The 19970-nt window shown below is 37.8% G+C and overlaps 1 protein-coding gene and 1 pseudogene across 1 annotated transcript in view; one reads left to right on the top strand and one right to left on the bottom strand.

Annotated features, from left to right (window-relative positions):
- Window positions 1–19970, top strand: part of BMPR2 (bone morphogenetic protein receptor type 2) — a 197093-nt gene that overhangs the window by 108033 nt on the left and 69090 nt on the right. The window contains exons 2-3 of the mRNA XM_006153051.3: window positions 11247–11417; window positions 12840–13010. Coding sequence (XP_006153113.1) covers window positions 11247–11417; window positions 12840–13010 — 342 coding nt within the window. The remainder of the gene's footprint in view (window positions 1–11246; window positions 11418–12839; window positions 13011–19970) is intronic.
- Window positions 7303–7504, bottom strand: LOC102486742 (thymosin beta-10 pseudogene; annotated as a pseudogene).

Genomic DNA, 19970 nt, shown 5'->3' on the forward strand with positions numbered 1-19970 from the left:
ATTGACTGAAGATGGTAGACAAATCTTCATCTTTCACTGTAACTGTTCTTATTGATCCTGATTGGAGGGCCTGTGATGGAAAATGGCAACTCTTTTGAATCTGGAGCTAAAGTAGTTGTATTACAATGGTTTTAGTTTAATAGTTGTGATGAGGGCAGCCTTAATTGAACATAAGTTAACATTCAAGATGGTCTGGTTCTCGACTTTTGATACATCCTTAGAGGTTTAAGTTTGGATAACTTCATAATTTTGTGACTTTACCATCCTTTTTTTTTTTTTTACATCAGTTGTCTCCAAAACATGGTTGACATCTTTAGCTTAGAAGTGTTGACTGTGAATCAGCCAGATTTTGCAAGCATATTTCAGTTCAATCGAGGCTTATACCATAAAGCTTATGTCTTTAATTTGACATAAAAATAGAGGTAGGTTAAAAACACTGAACTTTATTAGGTATTCCATCCATAAGATTTACTTTGGACATGGTTTGTTAAGAGTGATCCTGGGGGGCTATTCCATCCATAAGATTTACTTTGGACATGGCTTGTTAAGAGTGATCCTGGGGGGCAGGCAGATGGAGTGGTGGTTAAGGCACAGGACTTCCCCATGGCTGACCACTGTTCCAGTCTGAGACCTGGCTGCTTGCCTTCTCATTTTCTCTTTCTCTCTCTCTGTTGAGCAAACATGCCCTATAGCAAAATTTAAAAAAAAATAAATAAAGCAAATACTTTATTATTATTTTAGAGAGTGTTTTGCTATTGGGTGCATGCGCTTGCTGGAGAGACAGACAGACAGCGAAAAATCGTGGGGAGGGGTGGGCAGGCAGTGGTGACCACACTAGAATGCCTTCTTTTTTTTTTTTTTTAATTTATTTTTGCTATAGGGCATGTGCACTCACCAGAAAGAGAGAGAGACAGAGAGATAGAAAGTGAGAAATCATCCCTCAAAGGGGATGACCACCCTGCAGTCCCTTCTCCTCCATCCCCCTCTCGCGGGATCTTGGGCATGCACGCACATGCGCCCAGCGTGAGTTTAAGCCACCGGGTCGGGGACTCGAACCGTGGTCAGCTACATGGGAGTTCAGCAACATAACCATTACGCTAACTGCTGGTCCCCGGAATGCCTTCTGTTTCATTCTCCTCTCTGGACCTTGGGCATGCATGCACATGTGCCATTTGTGAGTCCAAGCCAATAGGACTCAAACCCAGGTAGACCACGTGGGGGTCCAGTGATGTAACCATTATGCCATCAGCTGGTCCCTGCAAATTCTTTAAAAGAAAAAAAATGTGAGCCTCGTTGGGAATGGCAGGTGGTGTGGTGATTGAAGTGCTGGATTTCCACATGGCCGACTACAGTTCAAGTCCCAGACCTGGCAACATGAAAATCACAACAAATAAATAGATAAGTAAATATTCATAAATACATTAAAAAAAAAGAGTGAGCCTGGCTTACATGACGATAAATGTTTTATAAGGGATTTTTCTGTATATTATTTAGTTTTTATTTTTATGATACCTAGAACTTGTATAGTAGAATTACATATTTATATGCCTATATCTTTTTGGAGGAATTTGACCTGCTGAATAATTGTGGAGTGTGAGAAGGATAAAGCATGTGGTTGAACGTTTTGGTCTCTTATTTGCCACTGCTCATTACAAAATTAAAGGTGTTTTAAAATATTTAAAATTCTGTAGTAATGAATGACAGTTTCTATTGTTCCACATACTTACCAGCTATTGGTGTTGTCAGTGTTTTGGATTTTGGCCATTCTGAAAGGTTTAGGCTTATCTCATTGTTGATTTAGTTTGCAATTTCTCATTGACATATAATATTAACTTCTTTTCTTATGTTTGCTTCCCATCTGCATATCTTCTTTGGTGAAGTTAATGTTTTCAGAGTAGCAATATTTTTCCTTTATCTCCTCCCGCATGAAGAAAAGTAAATAGTATTTTTAGTGCATACCTGATGCTGATGTACATCTGTAACGAGAGTTAACTAATGTAGACACGATAAAACTATGACATGCAACTACACCCTACTTTCTTGGTAGTTTTTTTTTTTTAAAGAGGATTTTTGCTGGGACCAGCAGTTAGCATAATAGCTATGTCACTGGCCTGCCATGTAGTCAACTGTGGTTCGAGTCCTGGACCCGGCGGCTTAAACTCACGCTGGGCGGGTGTGTATGGGTGCCCAAGATACTGAGAGGAGAATGGAGGAGAAGGGATTGTGCCATGGCCACTGCCCGGGGGGTGATTTCTCTCTTTCTGTCTCTCTGTCTTTCTGGCGAGCGCACGCACCTTATAGCAAGAAACCTCTCCAAAAAGAAAAAAAGAGATTTTTGCTGTAGTGTGCATGTACTCACTGGAGAGGCAAAGACATTAAGTGAGAAATCATCCCCTCCCCCCAGGGGGGTGGCCACACTACAATTCCTTTTTCTCCATGTTCCTCTCGGCATTTTGGGCACACGTGCATATGCATCTTGCATGAGTTTTAAGCCACTGGGTCTGGGATTTGAACCATAGTTGATTATGGGAGTCCAGAGACATAACCATTACCACATCTCCTGGTCCCTTTCTTGATAGTTTTATGTCATGCAGTAGGAAATATGAGACAGCTGAATATTTCAGAAATGCTGCATCTGTTCCTGGGAGTAAAAAACAGTACATGATTAGCAAGTTCTAATCCAGAAAGCATATATAAACAGAAAATGACTATTCTTAGTGATTTTACAATATGTGAGGGGGAAATAATAAAATATTACCTCTACGTTCATGCCATTTTTACACCTTCATTTATAGTAGAGTGGAGAAGAACTAGATCATTGCTTAGGTTTTGTAACCTTTCAATTGTAATATGGCATTGGATCTAATACATAAGATATGAAAACTGCTTGTCCTTAATACTGTTGGAATAGGTGCTATATAAAATGACTTAAATAAACCTGGTCTCTTTCTCTCTAGGAATTAGTAAAGTAAGCCTCCAGCTTGGTGAGAAAAGCAGATACATGGAGAAGATTTAAGAGCTTTGGGATTGCAGAACATACCATTTAACAATCTGTAGACTACACTGACGAATTGATATCAGAACTAGATCTTGACTATGAGTCTATATTTTTAGGAACAGTGGCATGCTGGATATTGGGAATATTATGTAAGGTCGTTATGTATAAAGGTCATGAATGGCCCCAGCATATAAGTGGGGTGGAAAAATAAGAATTGAGGAGCGTTATGAGTAGAAGAAGTATTGGGTTGTTGTCGGGAAAGTCATGATGCATTTTTGCATAGAAAAAGAGAAAAAAATGTGTCATGACTTTTCCAAAGACCTAATAGATTGAGTGTTGGACTGACTGACAGTGAGGCACAATAGGCATAGGACTGAGGGTCCACAGTGCTTCTGGGGGCCCCTGAAAATGTTTTTGTTACTTAAAATCAGAGGGAAAAATGAATTTTAGATTGAGAAAATGATCTAATATTAATATGAATGTATTGTCTTTATATTAACTCATTTGTGAAATAGAATTTAAAGTATTTTTTATGGAGGTAGAAGCCCATGAAAACAAAACTTCCTTGGGCCCATAAAAGGGATTATGATTATATGGCCCTATTGGTACTTGATATGCTACGTGAGGAGTTTGGATTTCTAGGAACATCCAAAAGCTAACAGATTTTAATAATCAGCTCTGTTATAAAGATGTCTTTTTTTTTTTTTTTTTGGAGAGGTTTTTGCTACAGGGCGCGTGCCCTCGCTGGAAAGAGACAGAGAGACAGAAAGTGAGAAATCACCCCCAGGGGGCATGGCCACGCTGCAATCCCTTTTCTTCCTTTCTCTTCTTGGGATCTTGGGCACATACGCACATGCGCCCGGTGTGAGTTTAAGCCACTGGGTCCGGGACTTGAACTGCAGTTGACTACATGGGAGTCCAGTGACATAGCCATTACACTAACTGCTGGTCCCGTAAAGATGTCTTTGTCAGCAATTTCAGTGGGACTATTTCTAGTTTATTGTGGCTATATTCATCAACATTGTTTCAGTGTTTATTATAAACAAATTTCACCTGTTTAAAATTAGGAAAGCAATTTTTTTCGAGACTCATGTCTTTTTTTTTTTTTTTATAGCCATGTCTAAACATTGCTAGGTTAAGGATGTCTTTTTTGTTTGTTTGTTTCAAGTTTTTTGCCATAGGGTATGTGTGCTAGCCATGGTGGGATTGAGAGAGAGAGAGAGAGTGAGAAATCACCTCTGGGGGGGTGGGGAGAGGGATGGCCATGCTACAGTCCCTTCTTCTCCATTCTCTTCTCAGGATTTTTGGGCTCGCACTCACACAAACCCAGCATGATTTTCAAGCCACTGGGTCCATGGTGACGATGTGGGAATTCAGCTTCCTTAACACCATGCCACCTGCTAGCCACAAGGATGTCTCTTTAAAAATCTAACTGATCAGGGACCAGCAGTTAGCGTAATGGCTATGTCACTGGACTCCCATGTAGTAGACCGTAGTTCGCGTCCCGGACCCGGTGGCTTAAAACTCATGCCGGGCGCATGTGCGTTGTATGCCCAAGATCCCGAGAGGAGAATGGAGGAGAAGGGATTGCAGCGTGGCCATCCCCCCTGGGGGGTGATTTCTTGCTTTCTGTCTCTCTGTCTCTCTCTGTCTGTCTGGCGAGTGCATGCGCCCTATAGCGAAAAACCTCTCCAAAAAAAAAAAAATCTAACTGATAAAAATTTGAGTCTCTGTTGACAAATTTACATTTCCTACATGTAAATGATAAGGCACATGATCTCTGACAACCTAATGCTAGACTATCCTGTTTCTAATGGTATTCTTTGTTTCATCCCTGATTTTTTATTTATGAAGAGTTCATACATTTATGTGGACATACTGCTGAGAGTGAATCTGACAAATGGTATTTAAAAAGCTACAAATACTGCTTTACAAAGAATTTTTCTTTGTTTTAATGAGGACATGTTAGTTAGAATTCTTACCAAAAAATCCCTTTATGTTATATAAAAATATACAGAATCATAATTTGAAAGGAAGTATTACTCAAATAGCCAATTATAATTGATATACACTAATATCACCATCATAAAATAATTTCTTAGAAGTAGTTCAAGTCCCGGACCCAGTGGCTTAAACATTAAAGAAATTATTTATTGGGCCCAACAGGTGGCATGATGGTTAAGGTGCTGGATTTCCACATGGCCGACCATGATTCAAGTCCCGGACCTAGCAACTTGAAAATCATGCCAGGTGCATGTGAATGCGTGCCCAAAATCCCAAGAAGAGAAGGGATTGCTATGTGGCTATCCTCCCAGGGGGATGATTTTCACATTCACTCTCTCTGTCACCCTCTGGCAAATAACTTAAGAAAAAAAAAAAAGAAATTACTGAAAACTAAGACTTTAAAGATATGATCCAGTCTTGTCAGTTTTCTCTTTATTACTTTGATATTCAATTCAGCTTAGTTTGGCAGGGTCGGAGACAAAGAGTAGGTTGTTTTTCTTTGTTTTTTATTTTCTTTGTTCTTTATATAATTTGCCAGATGGTGTAAGTGCTTTCTGGGAGGGGAGAAAGAGAGAGAGAGAGAGAGAGAACACTTCATAGGGGATAATCACAGGGAAGTCCCTCCTCCATTTTTCCCTCCTTTCAGGATTTTGAGCACATGTTCATAGTATATGCCGGGTCGTAGATTGCAGTTGGTAATGTGAGTTCCATCTGCCTTAACCACTATGCCACTGGCTGGCCCTATTTTTTATATTCTGTAAGGATAATTTTATATTTCAATTATCAGGCTATATAAAAATGGCACTAAAATATTTACATGTGTGTCTAGGCCTTTAATTACTTTTCACCTGTAAAGGAATCCAATGAAAGCAAACATTTTTGTTTTGCATCTGTTCTTTCACGGGAGTATACCTCCCATAAGTTAAATAGGCATTTATTTATGATTGTGATCTATGTACTTTCAGGTACAGATAGATCCCTATTCATTAACTCCATATTCATTTAAAAATTCTGGTCAAGATGGGTAACAGGAGAAGAGAGATAAAATTAGGATATCATGATTGTGGAAAACTAGAGAAATTGAGTTCATAATTCATTCTGCTTTTTTAAAAAAAGAATTATTTATTCATTTCATTTAGTTTCATTTGACCAGAAAGACCGAGAGAGTGAGAAAGTGAGAAAGCAAGCTACCAGGTCCAGGACTTGGAACCGCATTCGACCATGTGGGAATCCAGTGCCTTTAACCATGGTACCACCTGCCGGCCCCCATTCTGCTTTCTAATAATCATGACATAAAGGGAAACAGAGTAGGGTATTGTAACTTCAGTGGTTAGAAAGGAGCATTTAACCTGAGCCAGGATATGGGGTGGCACATGGAAAAGGAATTATGCTTCATGAATAGATACTTTTAGATTTATAAGTTTTTTGTTTGTAGTTTCAGTCTTCTAGTTATTAATTTGTGTGTTGCATGTACTTTTTTATATGTGGGAATATATTTTAATTTTTATAATAAATTTGCTAAAATTTACAATTTATGGGATAATTTAAGGACATTCTGTTGTTAAATGTAGAAGATAATCTAATAAATATAATTATGCTTGTCATTAAAAGAATTTGAGGGACCAGCAGTTAGCGTCATGGCTATATCGCTGAACTCCCATGTAGCTGACGGTGGTTTGAGTCCCGGAGCGGGTGACTTAAACTCAACGCCGGGCGCTTGTGCGTGCGTGCTCAAGATCCCGAGAGGAGAATGGAGGAGAAGGGATTGCGGCATGGCCATCTCCCCTGGGGGGTGATTTCTCGCTTTCTATCTCTCTGTCTGTCTCTGTCTTTCTGGTGAGTGCATGTGCCCTATAGCAAAAAACCTCCAAAAAAAAAAAAATTTCAATGAAGGACTATACTTGGTAAAAATGTGCTGGAATCAGAATTGCACCAATGTTTTTTCCTCTGTTGTGTCTCATACGCTATTTATCTTGTTTACAGCATTCTTGTGTCTCTTGATCATTTTTAGAATTAGTTTTTATAAATGGGTTTACTTTATTTTATGGCCATTTATTATTATTAGGTGTTTTTTTTTTTGCCATGAGATATGTTTTATTTCCGTTTTTAATACCCCAGGGCATGCTGGAGAATTTGGTAGTCTGATGGGGAGGGAGTCCCCTCAAAGATCCACAGGCGGCATGAAGTAGGGGGTGGTGCTCACAGTGCAACTTGTGGCTCGGGTCCACCTTGCAGGTGGCTGTTCCTCCACATCATGACTGGGGACTCGAAGATGACAGGGCAAGGAATCCTCCAGGTGCTTAGGAAATTTCACTCTGCTTCTCTTGTTCAGTGGTCTTTTTGGTCGGCAGGATGTTCTCCTGTGTCTCCCGTTTTCTTCAGCTTGGCCTTATGGAAGCTGACGATTTCCCCCATGTCCAGTTTGTCTGCCAATTTCTTGAAACCCTCCGCAGTGTCTGGCTGCGAGCCCAGCTCCTGGTACTCCCACTCATGAAGCTGCATCAAGAGAGCTTTTCTGGCCCTTTAGTTGATAATAGTGAATAATTTTCTAGAAGATTCCTGAAGTGATTTTAAAATGTACAAATCTAGACATGCTTTTTTTTCCCCCTTACTAACTACTACCTGTGATTTGGTCTCTCCAAATATACATGTAAGATGCTTGAGGGCCAGAATTCTGTATTACCTACTTGTGAATACACTGTTGTCTAGCCAAATACTATGAAGGTACTTTCTGTTGTAATAAATTTGCCAGGGCTGTGTGGTTAAATTGCCTTGAGCACACAGTTTTTGACTCTCTTATTTCTTTTCCAGAATTTAGTTCTTTGTTTTATTCAGAAACTTTATTTTAATGAATTATCTCCAGTGCTAAGGTGTTCATGAATTAAGCCATACCAACTATTTACACACCTATAATTAAGGAATAGATTAGAAGCCTATGAGAAATATACTGGCCAAGTACATTAGACTATTAGCCTGCTAGTAGAATACATTAAGAAATTCTTTTTTTATTTTTTTTTAAGAGCGGTATTTTTGCTATAGGGCCATGCACTCACAGGAGTGACAGAGTGAGAGAGACAGCGAGAAATTACTACCCCCGGGGGGAGTGTGTGTGTGAAAATGGCCATGCCACAATCCCCTCTCCTCTATTCTCCTCTTGGTATTTTGGGCATGCACACACATATGCCTGGTGTGAGTTTGAAGTCATCGGTCTGGGACTTGAACTACGGTTGGCCATGTGGGAGTCCAGCAATGTAACTATTACATCATCTGCTGGTATCAGGAAAGTCTACTTTAGGAAAACAAATAAAGGGCTGGCACAGTAGCACAGTGGTTTAGGGAGCCAGATCCTATGTGTCTGACTGCAGGTTCAAATTCCAATCCTGGAGGCCTTAAATGCATGCCTGATATGTGTGCCCAAAATCATGACAGGAAGAGGAATGAAGGGAAAATATGGTTGAAGTGCAACTGCACCCCTCTGGGTAGTGCTGCCTTTCTTCCTTCCCCCAGTTCCTCTCGCTCTGGTCAGTGCACATGCCCTCTGGCCAAAAAAGAAGAAAAGAAAAAGAAAAACAGAAATCTGATGGCCTCAATAAGTGACAATTTTAAAAAAGAAAGTTTTCCTTTCCATGTCATTTAAAGAAGGGAAACAAACATATTAAACAACATTCAAGTTTATTAAGCAAATTTTAAAAAGTATTATAAAATGTTAACTTTCATCAGCTTCATGGTTTATGTAGCTTCCAAATTTTGCATTTTACTGAACTTTGAAACCTGCTAACATGTGCTGAACTGATTCCACTCTGGATTCTAAAGTATCTATTTCTTTTGAAAAATTTTCTTTGCTTCTTCTAACATTTCTTACATTTCTTTTTGAGAATGGCCAATGAAAACATCACCAATTTGATAGGTATCATTAATGAAGGCATCATGTGCAAACATAATGTCATCACAAGAATCTCTATAAATTCTTGTTTTACTTCTATTTCTTCTTTTAGTTCTGTGATTCTACTCATATTCTGTGCAAATTTGTTTATCTTTTGTTGATCTTCAAAATAACACTGACATTTTCTACAGCTACTACCTTCATAATGGCATCTTGGGAATTTATATTGATATTTGAAATGATATAAAGCCACTTCCTTTTGCTCACTGGTAGTCTTATTTTATTTAAGAGAGATTTTTGCTTTAAGGTGTATGCATTCTCCAGAGAGACCGAGGGAGACAGAAAGAGAAAGTGCGAAACCACCTAACCAGGGGGTAGCCACACTGCAATCCTTTCTCCTCCATTCTCCTCTTGGGATTCTGAATATGCATGCACACACACCACATGAGTTGTAAGCCAGGTCTGGGACTCGAACCGTGTTTGAGTACCTGGGAGTCAAGCAACATAACCATTATGCCATCTGCTGGTCCCCAGTAGTCTTAGTTTTTAAAAACAGATTATTTGGGAGCCAACAGGTAGTGTAGTGGTTAAGGCACTGGACTCCCTCATGGACAACTGTGGTTCAAACCCCAGATCTAGCAGCTTGAAAATCACACCGGGCACAAATCCCAAGAGGATAATGGAAGAGAAGGGATTGTAGTTTGACCATACCCCTGGTGGGGCGGAGTGGGGGCGGTGATTTCTCACTTTCCCTCTCTCTGTCTCTCTGGCAAGCACACTTGCCCTATGACAAAAACCTAAAAATCAAAACAAAATAGATTTATTAAGTTATAATTTATATGTCATGAAATTCACTCATTTTAAACAAACTATTTGATTTTTGAAAGTTTATTTCTTTGATGATAGAGAAAGAAATTGGCAGGTACAGACAAACAGATACCCTTGACAGGGCATCATTACTTAGATCCCTTCCCTTAGCCTTCTAGCCAGCCAGGAGCACACATCAGACAGTGTCAGGTTAACCCAGGATCTGAAACCCAGGTCTTCCATATAGCTTCTAACATGGTAGTGTGGTGCCCTGCTACCTGCACCACTTCAGCTGGTCTTCAGTGATAAATTTATGGAGTTGTACAACATTGCCACAATCTAATTTTGGAACATATGCATCATACCAAAAAGAAACCATGTACCCATTTGTAGTTACTCAGCATTCCTACTTTATCATGCCTAAAAATGTAACTTTTACAGCTGAGTGTAAAATATGATAAAAGTGAATACTGTAGGGGCCAGCGGGTGGTGTGGTGGTTGAGGGTGCTGGACTCCTGCATGGCCTACTATGGTTCAAGTCCCGGACCTGCCGGTTTGCTTTCTCACTTCTCTCCCTCTCCCTCTGTTCAAATTTAAATAAATAAATAAATAATAAAGTTCAATAAAATTATAATAAAATAATTCTTTAAAAAATGCTTGTATCCCGGGACCAGCAGTTAGCGTAATGGCTATGTCGCTGGACTCCCACGTAGTTGACCGTGGTTCAAGTCCCAGACTCGGTGGCTTTAACTCACGCTGGGCCCGTGTGCGTGCATGCCCAAGATCCCGAGAGGAGAATAGAGGAGAAGGGATTGTGGCATGGCTTTCTCGCTTTCTATCTCTCTGTTTCTCTCTGTCTGTCTGGCAAACGCATGTGCCCTATAGCAAAAACCTTTCCCCCCCCCCCCAAAAAAGCATTATATCCCTAACTCAATTGTTCTAAGATGTTTCTTTTCTTTTTTAAAAAGAACTATCTAACTTTATTCATTGTTATTATTTTATTTTATTTTATTTTGAAGTTGACCAGAGAGAGAGAGAGAGAATGCATGTGAAAAGGCAAGCTGCCAGGTCTGGGACTTGAACCACAGTCAGCTATGTGGGAGTCCAGCCGCCTTAACCACTACGCCACCTGCTGGCCCCTAAGATGTTTCTTTTAAAAAAAAGTGAATACTGTAGAATTTCCCATAGCTATTTATCCCTTTAGGTTTGTTTATTTCTTGTGAAGGTCTGATAATTTAGGCATGAACTTTTTCTTTGATGATATTTCTGTTATTTAGATACTAGAATTATTAATAGGAAAAAGGGTAGCAAGAATAATTTGAGTAAATTGGGATTGATTTCAGGAAACCTTTAAAATTTGCTTGTTTGGAGGTTGCAAATTAGTTATGAGAAGAAGAAAGTTATTGAATAAATGTAAAATTACAAATTTATTCAAGTATTTGAATTCAAGGCATTTAGTACAGAAATCTATAATGTTCAGATAAGAGTAAGACTTTGTATAATGATATTTTGCAAAAATTATTATAAAAGTAATTTGCCTTTCCTTTATTTTAGCTTCCCAGAATCAAGAACGGCTATGTGCATTTAAAGATCCATATCAACAAGATCTTGGAATAGGTGAGAGTCGAATCTCTCATGAAAATGGAACAATATTATGCTCAAAAGGTAGTACCTGCTATGGCCTTTGGGAGAAATCAAAAGGGGACATAAATCTTGTAAAACAAGGCAAGTAATACTTTTCTTACATAAAATGACTGTGTTTTATACAAAGGAACTTTTTAAAATTTTTTTTCGAGAGGTTTTTGCTATAGGATGCATGTGCTTTCCAGAAAGACAGAGACAGAGAGACAGAAAGTGAGAAATCACCCCCCAGGGGGTCATTTGGCCACACTGCAATCCCCTCTCCTCCATTCTCCTATCAAGATCTTGGGCATACATACACACACACCTGGTGTGAGTCTAAGCCACCAGGTCTAGGACTCGAACTGTGGTCGACTACATGGGAGTCCAGCAACATAGCCATTATGCTAACTGCTGGTCCCCTTGAACTTTATCTTAAGAAGACATGGAAGTAGTTTAAAATTTTCTTCAGAAAAACATTAAATTACACAAATTCATACCCTACTATAAATTTACCCAAAAGGCTCAAATTTATAAAAGATAATTTATTTTTAGCTTAATTACCATAATGACATCTTTGTAACTACATGCTCATTGTATGAGGTTTGGAATATACAGAAAATGATAGAGAAAGATAAAAATCTATCATTTCTTACTCCTAAGAAATATTTTTAATATATCACTGAGTTGTCAGAAAAGTCATGACATATTTTTCTGTTTTTCTTTGGAAAAATGTGTCATGACCTTTCTGACAATCCAATAGTTTATCCCCTTTAAGTGTGTTTTCTTCATACCACTATGTTAATGAGTGTGTACTTTTTTTCAAAGTTAGGATAATACCATGTAAACAACTCATACCTTGTTTTTCCCACCTTATTTATATCATGAGCATTTTTCCATGTCTTTAATATTATCTGAAACATTTTGACTTCTACATAATATTTCATCATTTATCACTATTGTTGGACATTATGTTGTTTTCACTATAATATGTTGTATATGCTTAATATATATAATGCTTTTGGTGAACAACTTTGAACATAAATGATGGAATGTTGTTGTTTTGAAATAAATTTCTTGATGTAGAATTATCAGATTTTTTTAAAAAAAATTAGTAAAGGTACTGGATAAAAATTTCTATGTGATTTTCAAAAAATACTATCCATTTACATTCCCTCCAGCATTATATGAGAGTATCCATGTTACTAGATCCTTATTATGATTATATATTATTATGTTTTTTAAACATATGATCATTTAATTAAAAACATAAAATTTACTGTTGCTGTAATAATTCTCAGGTTAATATATCAGTTAAACATTTTGTTGATGGCTCTTTTCTTTTCATGAAATATCTTTGCCATCTTTCTGTTTTTTAAAAATGTGTTTCCTATTGATTTGCTAAACTGTTTTATATTTATATGTACCTACTCTCACCTTTGTTGCAGTTATTTCTTAGTCTGTTGTTTGTTTTTAGTTTTCTTTCATATTGCCTCTTAACCTATTGATATTAATACTGATTTGTAGGATGTTGGTCTCACATTGGAGATCCCCAGGAGTGTCACTATGAAGAATGTGTAGTAACTACCACCCCTCCCTCAATTCAGAATGGGACATACCGTTTCTGCTGCTGTAGCACAGATCTATGTAATGTCAACTTTACTGAGAATTTTCCGCCTCCTGACACAACACCACTCAGTAAGTAGTTAAAATAACTTACTTTTCTTTGTAATGCCTTTCTCTAAAAGTTTGTAAAATACCAAACAAATATAAAATATTCAGGGTTGGTAGGCATGTCAGAAGTGAGTTCTAGCTAGCCTCATAAATTTACATGTAGTAGGCCACCCCTTGATTAGTGGCTAGGAGAGCTAGATCCCATGTGGCCAACTGCAGTTTGAGTCCCAGACCCTTGTTTAAAAAACATGCTGGACATGTGTACATGTATACATACAATCCCAAAGAGGGAGAAATGGAGAAGGGGTAGTTGCATGACCTTTCGCATGGACGGGATGCTCCCTCCCTGTCCCTGCACATGAGTGCACATGACCTGTGGCAAAATTTAAAAAAAAAAAAAATATTACATGTAGCTAGCATCTGAAATCCATAGTGATGCTTTGAAACTTGCAAGGCATAATATATTACCAACTAAGTTTGAATCCAACTGTAGCATTTTCCAACTCATACAAAGAAGAATTAAGATAGATTAAGAAAACTTGATGTGTGTTTACTCTTCCACCTGGCATTCCCACTTTTAGTGGTTTGTCTGGAAAGTACATCTCTATTAGTCCAAAAATACATTTATTTAGAGATAAAGTTAGTCATTGCAGTATTACTTGTTTATTGCATAATATTGGAAAACCTCTAACCATCTAAGAATGGGAGATTAATTAAAATACACTATGGTATGGGCATGTAATGAAGTACTAACTATATCACTAAAAGGAAAAAAAAGAGATTTTTGTGAGTTAATATAGAGCAACTTCCAGAGATATTGTTAGGTGCAAAAAAGCATATTTAATATACTATTTTTTGTGTAAGACTGGAAGGGAAATAAGAAAGCATATCTGTTATCTGATTATCTTTACAAAAAGAAACAAAAGAAGATTAAATTTGAAAATAATGAAGTTGGTTATTTACAAGAGGTGCGAGACTTACAGCAGAAAGGATATGGGAGGAAGTGTAAGTTCTCTTAGTGTAGCTTTTTATATGTAGTTTTTACTTTTTTTTTTTTTTTTTAAATTTTTTTTTTCTTTTTTTTTTGAGAGATTTTCACTGTAGGGCGCGTGCGCTCGCCAGACAGACAGAGAGAGACATAGAGACAGAAAGCGAGAAATCACCCCCCAGGGGGGATGGTCACGCCGCAATCCCTTCTCCTCCATTCTCCTCTCAGGATCTTGGGCACGCACGCACACGCGCCCGGCGTGAGTTCTAAGCCACCGGGTCCGGGACACGAACCGCGGTCGACTACATGGGAGTCCAGCGACATAGCCATTACGCTAACTGCTGGTTCCCTGTAGTTTTTACTTTTGATATGTCAAATTTTCTATATGTAAAAAACCACTTAATTATTAAGGGTGAGAACGAGGGGGGCAGACCTCAAACTGAAAGCATACTGAGATGAATGAACCCATGGGGCTGGCAGGTGGCATGGTGGTTAAGAGTGCTGGACTCCCACATGACTGACTGTGGTTTGAGTCCTGGACCTCGCAACTTGTTTTCTCACTTTCTCTCTTCCTCTGTTCCTCGTATATATACATATAAATATAAATATAAATAAATAATAATTATTTTAAGAAAAAGTGAACCTAGTTACATTTCACGTAAGTGCCACAAGGAAGGAAGGAAGGAAAAAGAAAGACGTAATCCAAGTAATTTATACACACAATGTTTTGACTGTATATATTCCTTTGGGTAAGATGGTATGTAAAGGGGTGAATGGATAGTTGCACATACTGAACTCATTTTAGATTTTTTTTTTTTTGAGTCTAGTGTGGACAAAAGAAACAATTTTAGGTGTATCATGGATTAAAAGAATGAGTTGATATTCTTGGGAATCAGAGTTCTTACTGAAGAAATGGGGAGATACACAGTGATCAAATGAGGGAAGACAGAAGAAACCCATGCAAATAGATTGCAAGTCAAGTTTTCAATATGGACTTAATGATTTTAAATATATGCATATGTATGCATTACATGCATGTGTACGTGGCCTTGTATGCATGTATATGCATACACACACACACATATATATGAGAGTATTTTAAAAAGTTCATAGAAAAATTGAATGACAAATTTATTTTGTTGTACAGACATCTTGAAATTCATGCGTGGTTTTTTCCTAACATATTATCCATAAACTTTCGATGACCCCACGTATATTTATATGTGCATAAATTTATACACACACATGCATATTCCTTAGCGGAAAAGGACAAGAATCAACAATACCTCAGCAGCAGTAAGCATGCATAATACCCAGATCTTTGTCTCTACTACTGTTTCCCACTAAAAGGAACAAGAGTTCCTTGGAAAAATGACTTATTCTAGGACTAGAGCAGGTTATGTGGAAGAAAAGCCCATGATACCATATAATGCTAGAAATCTAATAAGGAAAGAAGAGCCCCCAGAATGTGATGGTGACTCATCACAAGAGCACAGGAGCCAACTTGAAAGAACTCCCACTGGCTAAATCTGGGTCAATTTGAATTATAAAATAATTAAGTGCAGTAATGAACTGTAAACCACTGAAAGGAAAATGAATTCTTGAAAACTCCAAGTGCCAACTGGTAAATGCTGGAGTGCTGGAGTTGGCAAATCACTATTCTCCATTCATCATTTTAGGAATGGAATCATCAAAGGATACTAAATCCAAGGGCATTTGTGACAGGAGCCATGATATTTGCATGGTTTTAAAGTGCAAGAAAAATAACTAGTAATTGTATCTCCCAAGTATTGAGAAGGAAAAATTAGTAATTATAAAGTGGGAAACTTAGACACCTTGGCCTGATTATTAAAATTAACATCACTGAAGAAGGGTAGAGGGACCAGCCATAATACCTAGAGAAGAACACATCATTAATGTAGTACTGTGTTCCAGCCAGGACATGAGTAATGTGAATCCGATAATGAGGGGATATCAAACAAACTCCAAATAAGGGATGTTCTATTTTTAAAAATCTTTGTATTCTTCAAAATGTAAATGTTATGTAAGACAAAAGCTGAAGAAAAGGACTAGAATAAAGAAGATTTAAAAGACTTAAAAAACTAAATAGTACCTAGCTGACCTATCCTGGCTGGGAAAATGTGATAAAGGACATTGTTGGGTCAATTGACAAAATGGACAATTAGAGAAAAATTGTTTAAATGTACAATTTACCAAACCTGGTAACAATACAGCAGTTTTATGAGAATATTCATATCCTTAGAATATACCCTAAGAAGTGTTTAGTAATAAAGGGCCATGACATATGTAACCTACCATCAAATGATTCAGAAAAAAACTGCACGTGTATGTATGGGTACAAAGAGAAAAAGATAAGGCAAATGGGTAAAATGGTGACAGGAGGTGAATCTGAGTAAAGATATACAGTGTAGGGACCAGCAGTTAGCATAATGGCTATGTCACTGGACTCCCATGTAAGTCGACCGCGGTTCGAGTCCCAGACCTAGTGGCTTAAACTCACACCAGGCATGTGTGCGTGCATGCCCAAGATCCCAAGAGGAGAATGGAGGAGAAGGGAATGTGGTATGGCCGTCCTCCCTGGGGGGTGATTTCTCACTTTCTGTCTCTCTTTCTGGTAAGTGCATGCGCCCTAAAGTAAAACTAAAGTAAAAACCCCTTTAAAAAAAAAAAAAAAGAACTTTTGATTTGTAGAATCTATGTCAATTATTTTGCTATATAATCAAGAGAGAATTCTCTAAGACAAAATTGGCTGAGATTTGTGGTTTAAAACACATCCTAGTTGTCTGTACCTCAATTATTATTTTTGCAAAGATTTTCTCTTCAGAAAAGAAGGTGAATCTGTTTTTACAGTCATCTCACTCTTTTTTTTTAAAAAATTAGTTTAACTTTTATTTATTGTATTTTTCAATTTGATTAGAGAGAGAGAGACAGAGAGAGAGGGAGAGAGAGAGGTAAAGAGAGAGGGAAAGTGAGAGAGCAAGTCACCAGGTTCAAGACCCAAACCACAGTCAGCCATGTGGGAGCCCAGCGCCTTTAATTCCCATGCCACCTGCCAGTCCCCAGTTGTCTCTCTTTATGGTGATAGATACTATTTTTTAATGTTTTCATTATGTGGGAATCTTAAAGAATACTAGCTTTTAGTTTAGTATGTAATTATAAATAAACATGATCCTAGGCAAAAAGGTGGCAATAGGGGCCCAGCACGGTAGTGTACCCTGAATGTTACTGCTTGGCAATGAGGCCCGGTTCGATTCCTGGCTCGCTGTAAAATTGGGCATAGGGGCACGTGCCTATATTCCCAGCTCTTGGAGAGGCTGAGGAGCTCACAGCCAAGTGGGCAATATAACAAGACCCTGTCTGAAGCAGCAAGGAAAGCATAGTTAGTGGTATATGCCTGTGGTCCCAGCTACTCAGGAGAAGAGAGAGGAGGATCATAACAGCCATACTCTGTCTTAAGACAAAACAAAACAAAACAAAAATACACCTACCACCTCCCTACACATGCAGGAAGATGTACTTTTCTTCCTTTAATATCTTATTTTCTGGGCCTCCACTTCCCTACCCCCTGGAACTCTACCTGTTGTACTCAGTATCCCTGTCAGAATCTGTTAACTTTTCCAGGCACTGTCCTTCCTTCCTCTGCTTATCTTTCCTAAGTCTTATTTCTCTCTGGCCTTAAGACTCTAGTGGTATATAATTATTCCATGGATTTTTATTCATGAAGTATTTTTGTTAAACTTAAGACTTTTTTTTGGTTATATTTTTGTCATAGGGTATGTTTGTTGGAGAGAAACAGAGAGAAGGAAAGTGAGAACTCATCCTCTGGGGCAGATGGCCACACTGCAGTCCCTTTTCCTTCATTCTCATGGGATTTGGGGCACGCACTCACACACCCTGGGCATTTTTATCAAGCCTCCAGGTTTGAGACTTAAAACTGCACAGCTGGCCATGTGGGATCTAGCATCCTAACCACCACACCACCTGCTGGCCCAAACAAGACTTTTAAAGAATATTATTCCATATGGGATAAACCTAGTAGTAAAATTTTGCTTCACTTTATCATGTTTTAGAGTTACTAGACAGACTGAACAGCCTCTTTTCAATAAACCTATAAAAGGAATTTAGGCATTAATAAGTGGTGAAATCTTAACTAGCAGAATAGCATTTGGGTACTCAGTATATTCCAAACTATGTGCTTAGTGCTCTATATGCATTAAACTTTTACATTTAACTCTTACAGAAACACTATGAAATGTTTGCTGTTGTATTCTTGTTTTACATTGAGAAGGCTGAGGTACATGTATAAAAAAGTAATTTACCAAAGTTATATATCTAGTATGTGATAGATCCAGGATTCAGATCTAGGAGTTTTGGCTTCTGAGAATATGCTATTCATCATTACTCTCTGTTCATAAATAGGAGTCCTGTTTATATTTGTTTGCTTAGGAAGGGGATAAGAAAAGATTTATTTTTTAAAAAACTTTATTAAATTTTCCAAAATTGAAGGAACCCCTTTATTATTTGCAGCATATTTGTGTTCTATTAAGTACAAAATATTTTCTGTATTCACATGATGCATTACTTTATTATTTAGTATTTTTTAATAGTAATCTTATTTTAGAAAATATGTGAAGAAAGAATTCCCATCATTACTATAAATGGAAAACTAGTATCATAAGTAGGAGGTAACTTTAAAATTTATTTATTTAAAGATAAATACGATAAAAACAAACAACTATATTCTTAATCAGCTTGAAGCTTACTTTCCATGTGTTAAAAGAGAGAATAGCAAGTGTTTGAGAGAGAGTAAAAAATAAAACCAAGTTGAGATTTTCTTCACAGTAATCAGACAAGAGAAAAAAATAACTTCACTTTATATCAGCTAAAAGCAAAAACCTGACACTTGAGAAAAGTGAACTAGATTATTTTGAGGTCTCTTCCAACCATGAGATTCTTTGCACTACCTATTCTGTTTAAAGAGAAAGTTAGTTTTTATTTTAAGTAAGTGAATTTATATCTATTATATTCTTTTACTTTCTTATACCCCTAATTTATCTCTGTGTTTGTAAATTTCCGAAGTTTGAATGGGGCCTGCAGGTAGCATGGTGGTTAAGGGCACTGGACTCCCACATGGCCAACCATGATCTGTGTATAGGACTGGGCAGCTTGCTTTCTCTTTCTCTCTCTCTGGTCAAATTAAAATAAATAAATAAATAAAGTTAAATAAAATATTTAAAAATTCCCAGAGTTTGAAAAAAATGTGTAATTATTTCAGGATTTGGAATCTTATTTTAGAGTAATTTCTTGATAAGACTTTTCTTTTTTTTAAGAGAGAATTTTATTATAGGGCGCGTGTGCTCTCTGGAAAGACAGAGACAGAAAGGGAGAAATCACCCCTCAGGGGAATGGCCATGCCACAGTCTCTTCTCCAGTCTCCTCTAAGGATTCTGGGCGTGCACACACCACACACACACTCATACACGCACATGCATGCCCAGTGTGAGGGTTTTTTTTTTTTTCCCCAGTGATTTTTTTTTTAAATTTATTTATTTTCTACGTTAATTCACTATACACCATCACAACACACAAATGAATTTTCCATCCAAAATACACTGTGCATTGGCTCAATCAAGCACATCAACATACATGTTATCAGCAAATAATTTTCCAATTCTTATGTCCTGCATACCTTGCCTTTTGTTTTGCCATCCTTGATTCCCCATCCCCCACCCTCTGCTATGTCCCATCCTCCTCCCCCATTGTCCCTGGCATCCATGGTTGCCCTCCATGCCTTCCCCCCCCCCAATCAATTGTTCTGCCAATGAACTTAATTAGTCTAAATATATCCAATAGCTAGCACAGCTGACACATACCTATACATGAACCCAAGTCTGACTTTAGGCATAAACCCCAGTGAGTAGAATGAACATACTATAAAGTAGTACCCAGCTGTGCCCATACAGCTCGCTGCAGTC

The sequence above is a fragment of the Tupaia chinensis genome, unplaced genomic scaffold, assembly GCF_000334495.1.
Source record: "Tupaia chinensis unplaced genomic scaffold, TupChi_1.0 Scaffold000361_2, whole genome shotgun sequence".
NCBI classification, from domain to species: Eukaryota; Metazoa; Chordata; class Mammalia; order Scandentia; family Tupaiidae; genus Tupaia; species Tupaia belangeri.